Raw genomic sequence first — 14,867 nt, forward strand, 5'->3', positions numbered from 1 at the left:
ATGCTGAATAAGTGAGTGCAGTAACATCTGCAGGGGCAACCCAGCACACAGTTAAAAACTTAACTTGCTGTCCAGACACCGAATAATCAGGATAATAAGTCAAATATTTACATAAAGCAACACCTCCATGAGTATGCTAAGTACTTTGAAGAAGTAAGTCACCTCTGGATATCCGGGAAGACCTGATCACACTCTTTACACTCATGAAGATCATGAGACAAGTGGAGGGGTCGGAGGTCCTGAGGTTCCTGGGCAGTGTCACTGTCATCTCCTAGACGCAGGAGACAAGTACGGCGTAGTAGTTAAGAAAAGATCACTATAAGTGTATGTGTCCAAATACATCTAGGATGGGCGAACCTGCATTAAGGAAGGATGAGGGGGGCATCCCACACTGCTGCATCTGGTGGTCCAGTAGTTGGCTGCGGGACTCAAAGTGCTGGTCACAGTCTTCACAGCGGTACTGCCTCTCCTCTGCACCGAGTGTAGGGTCAACATGAGCATGATTGTCACAATGTGCAACATCATGTGTGTGGAGTGAGTATGATGCAGACCATGAATGTCAGGCGCCATGATGGTATCACATGAATACTCTTCAGCCTTCATGAAAAGTAGAAGCTCCTCACCGGGGAAAATCTCTCGAGTGACTTTGTAGAAGATCTGAAACAGGAAAAATGACAAGATTCTTTATTATGTCACATGGAAATAAACCCATCTTCCAATGTTGGGCTTTACTTTGCACATACCCATTGCAATGGAAAGCTGGAGTGGTGACTTTTTACACTAACAAACATGCAACTTGTCCCTGCAGATGTTTAAATGCATCATACATGATAAACACATGTATGACGATATTGTACCAAGGCATTAATGATACATAAATAAAAAAAAGAAGTCAAATCTATCCCTGGTGGTGTAATGTACACGCTTCTGCCTTTCATGGCAGAGGGCATGGGTCTGATTCCCGGCCAGGGTTGCATCAGGAAAAGCATGTCTAAATATGCAAGGGGGATTTAAAAGAATCATTTGAAAGACGCTGGTGCTGTGGCACTTCCTGTCGGTCGAAAACAATAGCCAGTTAAAAACAATCTCGGACACGGTCACATTTGTGACATGCTTAGGGGTGTTTAATCATGTTTTTCCTGATGTATGACTGCGACAATTGAGGAAACCAAAATATTTCTATAGCAGCACCCTTGTAAGATAAAATATTATAATTTTGAAATAATTCTAGACCTTTACACACTGAGGTATGATGCAAGTCCATACATTCAGTATAACAAGCAACAGTGGATCCTGTACATTTGAAGGCCTCTGAGGTTGTATAATTCGGAATTTGACGCATTTTTTTCAGAAAGCAACACAGTTCAGACCTCGATCATGTATGACATCATGCAAGATGTCACTATATTGCGCGAAATCACAGCATATACCTCAGAAAGCCTTCGAATCAAAGCATCAACACTTTTGATGTGTTTTGCAGTTTTCTCTTTGTGGCATTTACTCCAGAAGAAGGACCAGCTTCAACAAACAAGGGCTATATACTGGAAATATATATATATATATATATATATATATATATACTATATATATACTGGAAATACCGGAAATTAAGTGAAATAAGCGGACTCACTTTTGAAGCGGTGCACATCTATTTCAGTTTACAGGTTACAGTTTACAGTTCAGTTCAGTTCAGTTTACAGTTTACTCTTCTTCTGTGACCTGACTGCACTTTTGCAGTGGTTAACCTGCACACTTGTAATATTTTAAATGTTACTAAAAATACTGTCCATTCCTATTTCCATTATTTCCAACGGGGAAAAAAATGTTAAACCCAAACAACGGATCGTCTTCACCCTTAGATGTGCCTCTGTGTATTTAACAAGCAGCACTACGTATTGACCAAGACCAAAGTTCTACACGAGTAACAACAATTTGGAGCCTATGACCTCCTTATCCCATTAGTGCAGTTTATAGTGGCTCAATAACTTTTGCACAAGCATTTCCATTTTGAGGTGGCATGGCAGTAAATGCACCACCACATGTGCAGGCACACTTGAGGAATTTCCCTAACAGCTCCACCTCTTCCCAGTGGGCCACCACAGACAAACAGTGAACACACACACACTGGCAGTGGCTCATTCCAGAACAGAAGACACGCTGTTTGATCTGGAGGTCATCCCTTATATGTCATGGTCACACATACTGACCGCCTGTGGTCTGACAGTGGCTTAAATTAGTATGTTGTTCTACAGATAAGATAACTGGGGTAGTGGAGCTCACAGTGACAGTCCAGTCATCATTGCATCAAGTCTGTTTATACAATTTACTCTATTTTATTAAAACACAAATAGCTTTTTAGTAAAATGCATTACTGCATTGGAGAACACTTTATCCCCATCACAGGTTACAACCACAAGTGGATGAGCAGCTATGATGACTTGGTTACCTTGACACCATTAGTGATTCAATGTAAACGCAGTCACATTTTCCCTGGTTACACCCTGTTGGTTGACTCCTCACACTCATTTGACAGGTATGCTATTCACCAGTGGTTTCTTGCTATAGAAAAGATCCCAATATGAATGAATGTCCTGAACAAAGGTAGAAATAACAAGCGTTTTTAACAGCGTGCACCAAACCGTTTATTTGAAAAATATGTAAGGCCAACAAACTGGAAGTACTTTCAATAATTGGTATGGTGTTTTAATCTTTCTGATGCAATAAAGAGCTGCCATCATGATAAGGAACAACAAACATGCTGCAGTCAACAAACACATGCTGCTTGTTTTTGACCATTGAAGCATCATCTGACTTTTTTTAATCAGCAAGAATAACAAAAATCCATTATAATAGGTCTGTCAAATGATTAAACAATGTAATAAGGTTAGTCACAGTTTCCAAATGAATTAATCATGATTAATCACCATTTGCAACTATGTCTGAATTATGCCCATTTTTTATTGTATTTTATTAACAATATATATACTGTATATATATATATATATATATATATATATATATATATATATATATATATATATATATATATATATATATATATATATATATATAACAATATATAATATATAAATGACAGGGCACAATTATATGTATTTCTGTGTATTAACAGCTCCAAATTAACTGGAAATTTAAATCAACCTTCACACACAAGACACCACGCAATAGCCCAGTACTCATTTTAGATGAGTATCCATTACGGATAATGCATTTTTGCTGAGTACGAGCATGAAACCAGTACAGCTCGTCCTTATCCGTAATCGTGGTGAGGGAAAATCCTTATTGGGTAACTGCTTATGTATTTACTCTTCACACTCTGTGATTGGCCAGTCGCACACAGCTTGTCTGCTTGCTTCTAATTTGGCTGGTGATATAAAGTCAGTTGGAAAACTTTGCTCGTAGTACTGTACGCGATGCTTTTGAGAAAAACACAGTGAACAAAGCTGACAGATTATTTTCCTGTTTGCCATCACTGGATGTTTGCATGAATCACCAACTTCACACAGATTATTCAAAAACAATTACAGTAAGTAATAGTCTTACAGATAACTTACGCACATACACAGTACACACATAACTGAATGATAAACAATAAATATAGCAACTTCTGATCAATCCATGTCAATTTCAGACTAAAATGATGTACAGATTTAAGCCCCACCCATTTTCAGTTAAACCACACCCACTTCTGGTTGATGCCCCGTCCACTCCGAGTACAGACCTGGATACAGATCATTTAGATGGGTGAAGAGCTACAGATACAGATAGTGGTGTACTTGCTCATCACTACTATATATAGTACAATAGAACAGTTCAATGGTTATGTTTTACATCAAGAGTCAGTTACTTTGAGTGTTAGTGATAAGAATATCCACTTATTATTTTTTTTGTCTTTCTCTTTCCTTGGACCACTCAGACAAAGATTTTGTTGCAATGTTTGGAGTTCAGAGTGTCTGCGAACACGCCTCACGCGAGTGTGGTGAGAATGAGGAAGCGGACGCACAAATGAGGGTGGACGGAGAGCTGTGTTTGCGAGTTGGAGATACATTTATGGTGTTGGAATGGCACTGCTGGCGATGTGTTCAGGTCCGAATGAAGTTCTAAAAGAGCATCACAGGCACAGTGTAGCGTTCACACAGAATCACACGACTCTGTGTGAGAGGCGTGGCTTGAAATGACGCACATGCGTTAATTAAGTTCATAAATGTTAATCTAATTATTTAAGTATTTCTGTTTCCGCCGTTAACGAGTTGTTTTTGACAGCCCTAATTATAACAAAAAATATTTTCCACAACCATTTTTTTTCAGCTCTTATCTCATCGATTGCTTAATTTCACCTCCAGTGAGTGACACCCATTGTGAAGTGCCCCCACTCGAGACTAAGTGAGAATCAACAGAGCAAACAAGATTAACATTCATATCCCTCTATTGTGTCTTATGAAAGGTTCTTTAAGGGCATGTTGGATGCTGTTAATTACACTAATAATCCATTTGCCTCCCAGTTGAAGCACTACATGGAGGAGAGTGGAAGGTTTTCAAGCGCTAATTGCCCCCATTATCTTAACGACAAAACACACTGCTCACGGAGGCTTCTATGCAAGTGGCGGCCTCGTTTAATGCATCAGTAAGCCAATGGGGACATCAAGGGAGTAAGAGCATTATGGGATGGATTGTCAAACACTGACACTAAACTCATAGTACAGTAAGCCAAAGGCTAATGGTAATGATTAAATAGTATGCCCGGTTAATTGTTGTGATTAATTGTGTGTTTTTGCTGTAAATGTAACCTCCCACAGATTAGAACATTCAGTGGAATGTTTTTCTTCAGTACAGAGTTAAGGCATGTTGAAATAATTTCAAAATCCAATGACAAGCTTCCATTCTTTCTGTTTAGTTTCACGTAGTGCTCATGGTTCAAAGTGGGTGTATAAAATCGTCATATCAACTGTGATTTAATCATTTGCAGTTGAGTAGTTCATCTTTAAGCATTCTGATGGAGTGGTATTGATTGTTGAATGATCAAGTTGTGATGCAATGAGGGCAAAATTGAGGGCAAAATTGAGTGCACAACTTGGCTACAACCAGCAGAGGCGCTGATGATTCAGTTACTTTTTCAAAGTTAAGTAGAACATTTTTTCTTTAGTTGCAAAGCATTTTGTTAATTTGTGAAGAACAATTGGGTCAAAAAATTATCAAAATACTGTTATACATGTGGAAAAATCTTGGAAATTAATGTTAAATTATTAAAACAACTATTTCACAGATGGAGGGTTAATTTTGCCAATAGTTCATTTTCACTTGACAGGCCATGACCAAATTTAACTACTGAGAAGATTTAACAATTCATTTCTCCAAATTCTCATTTAACCTATCATGTTAATTGTCACTGACAGCATGAGCATTATTATCTTGGATTTGATCTCATTTGGTAGCGCATTGTACCTAATATTGTGGCCGGTCATGTCATCGCCTTTGTTTTCTCTCTGAAGATGCTTTCACATCTGATTCACTATATGCCGGAGCTAAATGGAAACTGTGGGACAAGAATCCCAAAGAGTTTCTCCAACCAGACAAAACAAGCTCTTTTCCCTTCTCTCCTTACTCATTCCTTCCTCACTCACACACTCACCCTCCTGAGATTGGCCATAAAGTTTTATGGTAAACAGAACTGGGTCAGAAATAAGAGGATGGAGGCCAGTTTTACTTTCACACTGGCAGGGCTGAATTGGAGCTTGTGAGTGAGCCGTAATGACCAACACACCTGGAAATTGCTGAGGTTGTATGACATTGTCGTCATATAAATCACACAGCAAATTATCTCCGTTCAAGGCATTGCACTGGATTGGTTTAAATCCACTTCTTAGAAGAGATTTAGCAGCAAGTGTGAGTCTGTGGAGCCCACTCAGGCTCTTATGTTCAAATCTGGTGGTGGTACAAGCATGTGTGTGTTATGTGTGTCCTATGTGGTTTCAGACTCAGCACTTTTCTGTGGTTGTAAAAACCTGTTGGACTCAGCTATTGTGCAATTTACCATTTGTGGCCCAGAATGAACAGTTCCCTGTCTTGCACTGATGCTGAATGCACACGGTAAAACGGATGCAGCAGCTCGCACTTTTCACACTCACAACAAGTATTAAATGCGTGAATGTGCACCGATGCTGATAAAAATCACGCACAAAAAGCCCTCCTAAGCGCACGGAGCACCAAAAACTGACAGGGCCTTTGCAAGACCACCCCACATTTAAGTCTATTCATTTTGAGCATACAGACAGGCATTGTGAGCCGCTACAGTGTGTTTTCAAAAACACCAATGTTGGCCGGAAGGCTTAAAGACGGCACATTGTGCCATGCTGTGACAGTGTGTAATAGTTAACAATCACCTCATCACAGCCATGTCCGAGACCTGCCGGAGTCTTACACGGGCACCAGAGCAGAACCACAGTGTTGACAGCGAGTCACACCTCGCACACAGCTCTCTCTCTGCTTGTTTGTCTGCCTGTCGCTTGGAACAGAGAGAGGCCAAGTGATTCCAGACACCTTGTGTCTTTTAACAGAACATGGACTGGACCTGGAGGGGATGCTTATCCTTTGAAAAGATGTGTTATGGAGAAGTTCCTGAAGGTTTAGTTACACCAGAGATACGTTATACATCACATCCCTTCTTATCTTACACAAGTATTGGACCACAATTAGCTTGTTAGTCAGTTGGCTACTTCCTGGTCCATGAAGGATGGTGAACTGAAGGCAGGACCACTATGATTATTGGGGATGGACAGTTCCATTAGGGTCATAGTGATTTATTTCTTCCTTGACCAATGTTCAACCAGTCACTTTTTTATTATCGTACAGCTGTTGCAAATAGATGATCTAGCACAGCGTGGTATAAGTTAACCTGCATCTTTGTATTACATCCCAAACTTTTTTGCTGTATACAGTGACTCCTCACTGAGAGGTAACAACAAGCACGGAGCTTAAATTTCCCTTTTTTCACACAGGTCATGCCGCGGGATGCTCCACACGCGTGTCAGGTAAAGTTTAGTCTCTCGTTCAGCCACCATCCCCTTCTGTGAAAGACTCGAGTGTGGCTGGGATTAGAGAGATGAACAGACCCCCATGTGAGCACATTAGTGCACAGCCAGGTGAGCAGCAAAAGACTGTGACATTCCTGACATATCTAAGAGTTTATATCGCAAGCGTGACAGGGAAGTGTGGGGAAATATCATCTCGACGGGCCGCCTCTGATCCTTCCCTGTGGTCCTCGCACGGCAGAAGCCAGCATACAATTACAGAATGAAAACACACGCTGATAGCATGGAGTGTCTGCAGTGCACTGCATTGTGTGTGTGTGCGTGTGTGTGAGAAGTGAGAGCAGGGTGGGCCAGCCGCACATGGGACTATCTGACTTGGATCACAATAACACCTTTTAGGACAACAGCAGGCAGGACAGTGAGTAGAAAATACAGCAAGGCCTTCTGCAGTCTTCTTGTGTGTGTGTGTGTGTGTGTGTGTGTGTGTGTTGGGAAAATCATGGCACTTAAAAGTTCTTAGCTCTCATCTAATCATATAATTTAGCATATATTTATTGCAGGTTGTTCTGCATTTGTCCGCACATACCTGATCATCTATCTGGCACGCTGTCAGATTATGCTGCTTGGCAGTGGAGGCAAACTGGATGTACTTCAGCCAGCTCCCGATATCTGGCTTGCTGGCATCCAGGCAAAATTTGACATGGCCTGCCCCGTCCAAGATCTGGGAGAGACAGCAAAGAAGACATGAGACAAGAGATATCAGACTGTGATGAGTATCAGTTCAAGTTACTGTGTACCACCTATACCTCCCACTGAGAAATAACACTCCAACGTTGGGAGTCACTAAAGCATACATGCACACAATGCAATTGGCAACATCTGAAATAGGAAAATGAATGGTGAATATGCTGGAGTTTGCTAATGAAATCTGTTGTTTTGTTCATGGGACTCATTGAGAAATATAGCAGAATGGTGCAAATTCAATATTTGTTTTTATCTTTAGGAAGTGAGGTCTGAGTGGAACATGATGCAATATAAATAAAATATATTCAAGATGAATATGGTGTATAAATATTATTTTTTAAAAAGGCCATAATAATAATAATAATAATGTGAGAAAAACAAGACATGGCTAAATTCACAGCTTCTTTGTATCCAGACACAAGAGACAGTAAAAAACATATAAGAAAAAATATTGTAGATTTACACAGTTTTTAGTGGAGGACACATCAATTAACAGCAGCAATTTAAGGACACGTAACAACAATTAGGCCTGTGACAAAAAGGCGATGCGTGAACGCCTCAATCCGAAAAAAGGCATACTTTTATTGAAAACATTGGGAATATTTGTTTGATTTAAAACATGGACATGTTATGGATTGGAATGAATTAAATCTGGTGACATTATTTTTAAGAGTTAATATTTTTAAGCGTTATTCTCTGTGTTTGAGCAGACATTAAATCCACAGATGGTTGAATGATGAACCAGTTCGAATAATAATAATAAATAATGACAATTTAAAAAAAAAACAACAAAAACAACAATCGCAATGAATTATTAAGGCCGAGTGCATCCTTTTGTTCGACTCTGCGACTTTGTTCCTTGTCTTTAATAAAGCCAGTATCACTGCAGCCACAATGAGCGAGGGCTTTTAAAAATATTCACGTTTTAATTCATAAAGTTGATTTCTTCTTACCGTTGACGTGCGCGTCCTTCCTCTGGGGATACCGAGTGCGGTGGTAAAATGAGCAAAGTAGTGGAAACTCCGCTTTAAAAAACAACCGCTATCAATCTTGGTCTTTTTTTATTGAACGCACTCCCTTCAGTTGTGATGCGTTGTCCAAGGTATTTTTTTAAAAGTAGTTTATCAACCTCCTGGAAGCGCCGGGATAAGTGGACTCCTCTCCGGTGCGCGCACACTTGACTGTCCGCCACACACCGCGTCGTCTCGCAGCTCCTATCCTGCCATCACTGGGTTGCCTTCACGGACACGTGTGACTGGTACATGTCGTCTCTCAGTGTCCCACGCACAGACGAGCTGGTCTGCAATCCCCCGGCGGACGCATCAACTTGCTTTGCAACTTTTTCACTGTGCGCTCCTCTCTTGTCACCCCTCCTGTCTTGACGCACCCGCAGGTGTCCGGGACAGACACACACCCCCTCCTCCTCCTCTTCTTCTGATGGTCAGGATGTATCAATTCTGTGACAAGGGTGATGTTTGGAAAAGCTCTCCTTTTATTTTACGCACCGTCTGGTTGTGTGATTTTACTCTTATAGCGACATCCATCCTCACTGCCGGCGTCTGAGACGACTGTCTCCCCCGACGGAAGCGACTCCTCTCCGCAATAAAATGTAAAAGTGACGGGGAGGGGGGAGGGGGGTCTGGATTGGAGAGGTTGAGCGGGGTCAGAGAGGGGTCGAGAAGGGGCTTCTAAAGAGATGAACTGGCCAGCACACTTTCATGAACCAACAGAAGCATCAAAGGGGGGCATTGTGCACATCTTCATCTTCATGAGGCTTCAGTGGTTATTATACAGGTGCATCTCACTAATAATATCTTTGAAAAGTGCTTCAATTTACAAAGTGAAACTCTTAAATTCAATAGATTTACTACACACAGTGAAATGCGTCTCCAAAGTGCAACCCCGGGGGCCATTTTCAGCCCACGGCTCGTTTTATTGGCCCTTGGCAAGTTCCAAACATAAGCAATGACATACATTATTAGGCACAACACACATGTGCTTTGTCAAATGTTACAGTTTTGTGCAGATATCTTTCATGGACAACATATATGTCATGAAAGTTGTCCCCTCTCTGCACACATACAAAAATAATCAGTTTAAGGACAAATATGTGAAGTTCTCTGGTGCAACAATCAAAGTAGAATGCAAATGTTGTTAGCGAGCAGAGTTTATTAGGCAGCTCATAAAGCAGAGGAGGGCTGCAGATGATGATGGATAACGCCTCAACTCTGTGACATTGACCTTCCATCCCAGATAATAGCCATTGTTTTGCCAAATCGCGCAGCAAATGTGCAGGAAGGACAGGAAAAAATCATGTGTAAATAAGGCAGGACCTTGCCACCGATTCCCATCGTTTTGCGCTCCCTGAGAACCGAGCAAAGACCCTGGTCCACCCGGTCATTGATTTCCTGCCTCCTCCCCGACTTGTCCATTGTTGGAAGCCTTTTTAATTTAGCCATAAATTGGGGAAAGCTCAAACCGAATGAGCTGTTCTATTTTCTTCCTGTCAGGATGAGGGATTTGTTTTATGATGCATTGTTTATTAAATACAAGTAATCTGAGAAGGCTTCACAGCCTCTTCGGGTTCTTTTTTCCAGCATTCTGAGCCTCTTATGTATGGAAAAGGAAAGATGCACACCCTAGGTTTGTGGGAGGGGGACAGGGGTAACAGTGTGGCAAGTCTGCCACAATGGGACATGCTGCACTTCTCTCCCCAGCCAGGAGATGACGTGCTCCACTGAAGTGAGCGTCAATGGCTCTGAATGGAGCATGTGATAGGTAATGATATTTTACACACACTTGCATCACTGAAAGGTCTATAAAACTCAACATGTCTCACAAATTGCATGAAATCCTCTTCACGTTATGTAGTGCTAAACTTTAACACTGATTAGACAGAGGATGGGTTGGTTATAAGTCAATGATAATTAGCTTTTGTCTGTGGACTAAATTACAATAAACCGCATGCTTGCCCTATAAGTCAGTTTTTGGTGACTGGCTATGCGACGGGAGACTATATGAGCCTGAATTAATAATCACTTGAATGTGCCACAATAAAGCTGTTAAATCTACCCTGTAAAGATGGATGGGACCGTCTTAAAACGCTTTGTTCATAAACCTGGGCAGATTTATGAGGCTTATCTCTAATTTATATTTATTTAAACCTTGATAAACCTGATGTGCAGAGATTAGACAGATCTGTTTTATCTGAGTTATTCTTCGCTTCTGCTGTGATGATTTTGCTGTAGTGGAAAAGCTGTTTATCAACATTACAAACTCAGCACATGCAAGCTTCAGGCTATATTCATTCCAGCTATACAACACAGCATTTCATACCTATTTAAGGAACTCTTAAGTGTACAGATAATGTTTAGTGTTTAAGTGCTGTGAAATACTTTAAAGGCGCTTTGCTTATTTTCCTTGAGGCTTCTTGTTTGTTTTAAGAGATCCGTCATGCAAAAAAATGAAAATAAAATACGTGACCGTAAACAATCTTTATGTTCAAATGACTTCATATCTGGATTGAACTGAGGTGCAGCTTCATGAATGACGTGCTTTTTATGCTTTTGATGCAAGCGATTTGGATTTTGCTGCTGAGGTCTGGATCCTTGTCAGCTATAATGGGAGAAAAGAGAGGGATTCCCGTGAGGGCTGCAAATTGACTCCAGCCAGCGAGCTATGTGCTGCAGCCGAGAGGCCACATGGAGACACTGTGTAGGCCCGTGCAGCGCATTCCAGCATAGGAGGGTGCCACGAGTAAAAGGAGAGAATTCAACATCGCAGCCAAATCCACATAAAATAGTTCTTCTATTCATTGGGAAGACCTCCTGGAGATACTGGGAAGAAAAGCAGCGTATTGACTCGTCAATGCTTAAGACTCAACAACTTTTCCTCCAGCCAAAAGCTCCACCAGCACGCAATGCAACAACAACCTTGCTGCTTTATGTCTAGATAGAGCCAGTGTCCATACAGACCAATTACCATTAAGACAGAGCAGAGGAAATGAAAGAGGAAAATGTAAATAAAAAGTTTCCTTGGGCCTGGAAGTAGGCCTGTCGTGAGCGGTGTGTTAATCTCCACCTCAGTAATTTGGTTCTGCGGGAGAAGACAGAAGCCCTGCTGCTGTGCCCTGCACTTCATAAATCACTGCTTTATGTGGACAAGGTCAGCTCACCCCCCCCTCCTTCCACTGGCCCCTCCGCCATGTTTACCCGGCCTCCCGGGGGCTCTCAGGACCAGACCAGCCCACTTCTAATTACTGTGGATTATTTTCATTTGCCGGGGGTCAGTCAGGCATTCCGGCAGAAAGAGCAAGAGGGATGATTTTCTGACAAATTCTCTGGCCTACAAGAAACAGGCCTGGCATGTTTGCTGAATTAGCACCTGGATATTTTGTGTTCACACTGTTTGTTTTGCCTTTGACAGTTCCATGTGAGAGCAGATTGGCCGACATGTCCATTTCCTTGTCATTGTTTTAAAACATCGGTTTAATCCAAGGGGTCGGACTTTTTTGCTGTTTTCAGTTTCATATCGCTAGATAGCTAGATAGCTAAATAGCTAGATAGATAATATTAGAAAGTGTTTTTAAAACGCCATTTTCATTTTTTTTATATTTAGAAAATCATTTCTATCGCTGACAATTTTGTCCAAAGACAGGATAAGTGGTCAAAAACAAACTATTTAATCAACAATGGTTTCCATCCCTCTAAAATGTAATGAGAGATTTTAATGAAACATTAAAAATAATTAATTGAGTTTGTCTGGTTATAAAAGTGTATGAATAATTTTGGACAATTCACTGTATTTCAAAATAAAAACACACATATACATATATACAGTGGTGTCAAAAAGTGTTTACCCCTTCCCGATTTCTTATTTTTTTGCATGTTTGTGGGACTTAAATGTTTCAGATCACCAAACAAATTTAAATATTAGTCAATGGCAACACAACTCAACACAAGATGCAAACGTTTTATTATTAAAGGAGAAAAAAAAAATCCAAACCTACATGTGTGAAAAATTGATTGCCCCCCAGTTAAAACATAATTGAGATTAATTGAGATCTATCAGTCTGTAAAAGGTTAGAAAGCCATTTATAAAGCTTTGGGACTCCAGCAAACCACAGTGAGAGCCATTATCCACAAATGGCGAAAACATGGAACAGTGGTGAACCTTCCCAGGAGTGGCCGACTAACCAAAATGACCTCAAGAGCACAGCGCCGACTCATCCAAGAGGTCACAAATGACCCCACAACAACATCCAAAGAACTGCAGGCCTCATTTGCCTCAGTTAAGGTCAGTGCCCATAAGAAAGACACTGGGCAAAAACGAAAAGAGTTCCAAGACGAAAACCACTGCTGAACAAAAAGAACATTACGGATCGTCTCAATTTTGCCAAGAAAACATTTTGATGATCCCCAACACCTTTGGGAAAATACTCTGTGGTCTGACGAGACAAAAGTTTAACTTTTTGGAAGGTGTGTGACCCATTACATCTGCCATAAAAGTAACGCTGCATTTCAGAAAGAACATCATACCAATAGTAAAATACGGTGGTGGTAGTGTCATGGTCTGGGGTTGTTTTGCTGCTTCAGAACCTGGAAGACTTGCTATGATAAATGGAACCATGAATTCTGCTATCTAAAAAAAAATCCTGAAGGAGAATATCCTGCCATATGTTTGTGACCTCAAGCTGAAACCAACTTGGGTTCTGCAGCAGATCCAAAACACACCAGCAAGTCCACCTCGGAATGGCTGAAGAAAAACAAAATGAAGACTTTGGAGTGGCCTGGTCAAAGTCCTGATCTGAATCCGATTGCGATGCTGTGACATGACCTTAAAAAGGCGCTTCATGCTGGAAAACCCTCCAATGTGACTGAACTACAACAATTCTGTTCAAGATGAGTGGGCCAAAATTCTTCCACAGTGCCGTAAGAGAGTCATTGCAAGCTATCGCAAAAACTTGATTGCAATTGTTGCTGCTAAGGGGGGCCCAACCAGTTATTAGATTTAGGGGGCAAACACTTTTTCACACAGGGCCATGTAGCTTTGGATTTTTTTCTCCCTTAATAATAAAACGTTTCATTTAAAAAGTGCATTTTGTCTTCAGTTGTGTTGTCATTGACTGATACGTAAATTTGTTTGATGATCTGACATATTTAAATGTGACAAACATGCAAAAGTTAGGTACGCAGGTAGGTAAATAGACGGGCAGGTAAACAGAGAGACAGATGACGCTTCCTGTATGTATCTACAGAGCCTTGGCATTCAGGGCCACATTGTATGTGGGCCATGGAGTGTCATAAAGCTACCGAAGAGGCAAAGGTCAGCTTTTTCAGACATAAATTCAACCGGCACACGACACACTACATGAACAGGATGGACTGGAAACTTAACCAACCCCTCTCAACCCTGTAGAGAAAGGAGTAAAAAGGGGGATGGTAATTAGAGCATGTTTCCTTTCTCCTCAGGGTGCACAAAATGGCTCTAAAACGCTCATAGATATCATCTTTAAAAGACCTTTTTCATGTAGCAGAGGTAAAACGGGATGGAATTGAACACGGCACTTCAGATCGAGCAAGTGTCACACATTCATTACGTTTATCTCTCGTCTGGCGTTTAAAGTCCAGCTGCAGATGGAATACTGAGACGATGTGCTTTTCCTGTGGCGTGTCCGATTGGAAGGCTAATATTTTAATGTTGACGGCTATCAGGTTGAGATGTTAGACTTCATTGTGACAGGAGAAACAAAACACCATTGAAATATTGCGGATAACTGATGAAAATGAAAACGACAAATCGATGAATGTGCAAGAAATGCTGGGAAGGAGTGATATTTCACTTATAAAAGTCAGTGGAAATGTTCATAATTCCTACAGATAAATATAAGAATCATTTTAAAAGATATAAAGACTGTATCTACTTTTGTTTGGTGGTTCTGCACTTTTTTTCAAGCAAGGGAGGCCTGTATAACCTTTCTGAAGGGAATAACATTTACAACAATCTAATAAGAGGGACTAATGGATGTTCCTTATCCGCAATTTACATGTGGGCAATGGGCAACCTGAGAATGTGTGA

At 40.9% G+C, this 14,867-nt stretch overlaps 1 protein-coding gene across 8 annotated transcripts in view; it reads right to left on the reverse strand.

Annotated features, from left to right (window-relative positions):
• mecom (MDS1 and EVI1 complex locus) overlaps positions 1–14,867 on the reverse strand; it is a 164,813-nt gene that overhangs the window by 21,176 nt on the left and 128,770 nt on the right. For 7 of the 8 annotated variants that reach the window (XM_054794607.1, XM_054794612.1, XM_054794606.1 and 4 more), the window contains exons 3-6: positions 7,633–7,767; positions 552–657; positions 358–471; positions 163–271 (exon numbers count right to left, since the gene is read on the reverse strand). In XM_054794607.1, the coding sequence (XP_054650582.1) occupies positions 163–271; positions 358–471; positions 552–657; positions 7,633–7,767 (464 nt within the window). Of the gene's footprint in view, positions 1–162; positions 272–357; positions 472–551; positions 658–7,632; positions 7,768–8,743; positions 9,312–14,867 lie in introns of those variants that run through there. The other variant, XM_054794613.1, reaches the window with a different exon arrangement.

The sequence above is a fragment of the Dunckerocampus dactyliophorus genome, chromosome 12, assembly GCF_027744805.1.
Source record: "Dunckerocampus dactyliophorus isolate RoL2022-P2 chromosome 12, RoL_Ddac_1.1, whole genome shotgun sequence".
Classification (NCBI taxonomy): domain Eukaryota; kingdom Metazoa; phylum Chordata; class Actinopteri; order Syngnathiformes; family Syngnathidae; genus Dunckerocampus; species Dunckerocampus dactyliophorus.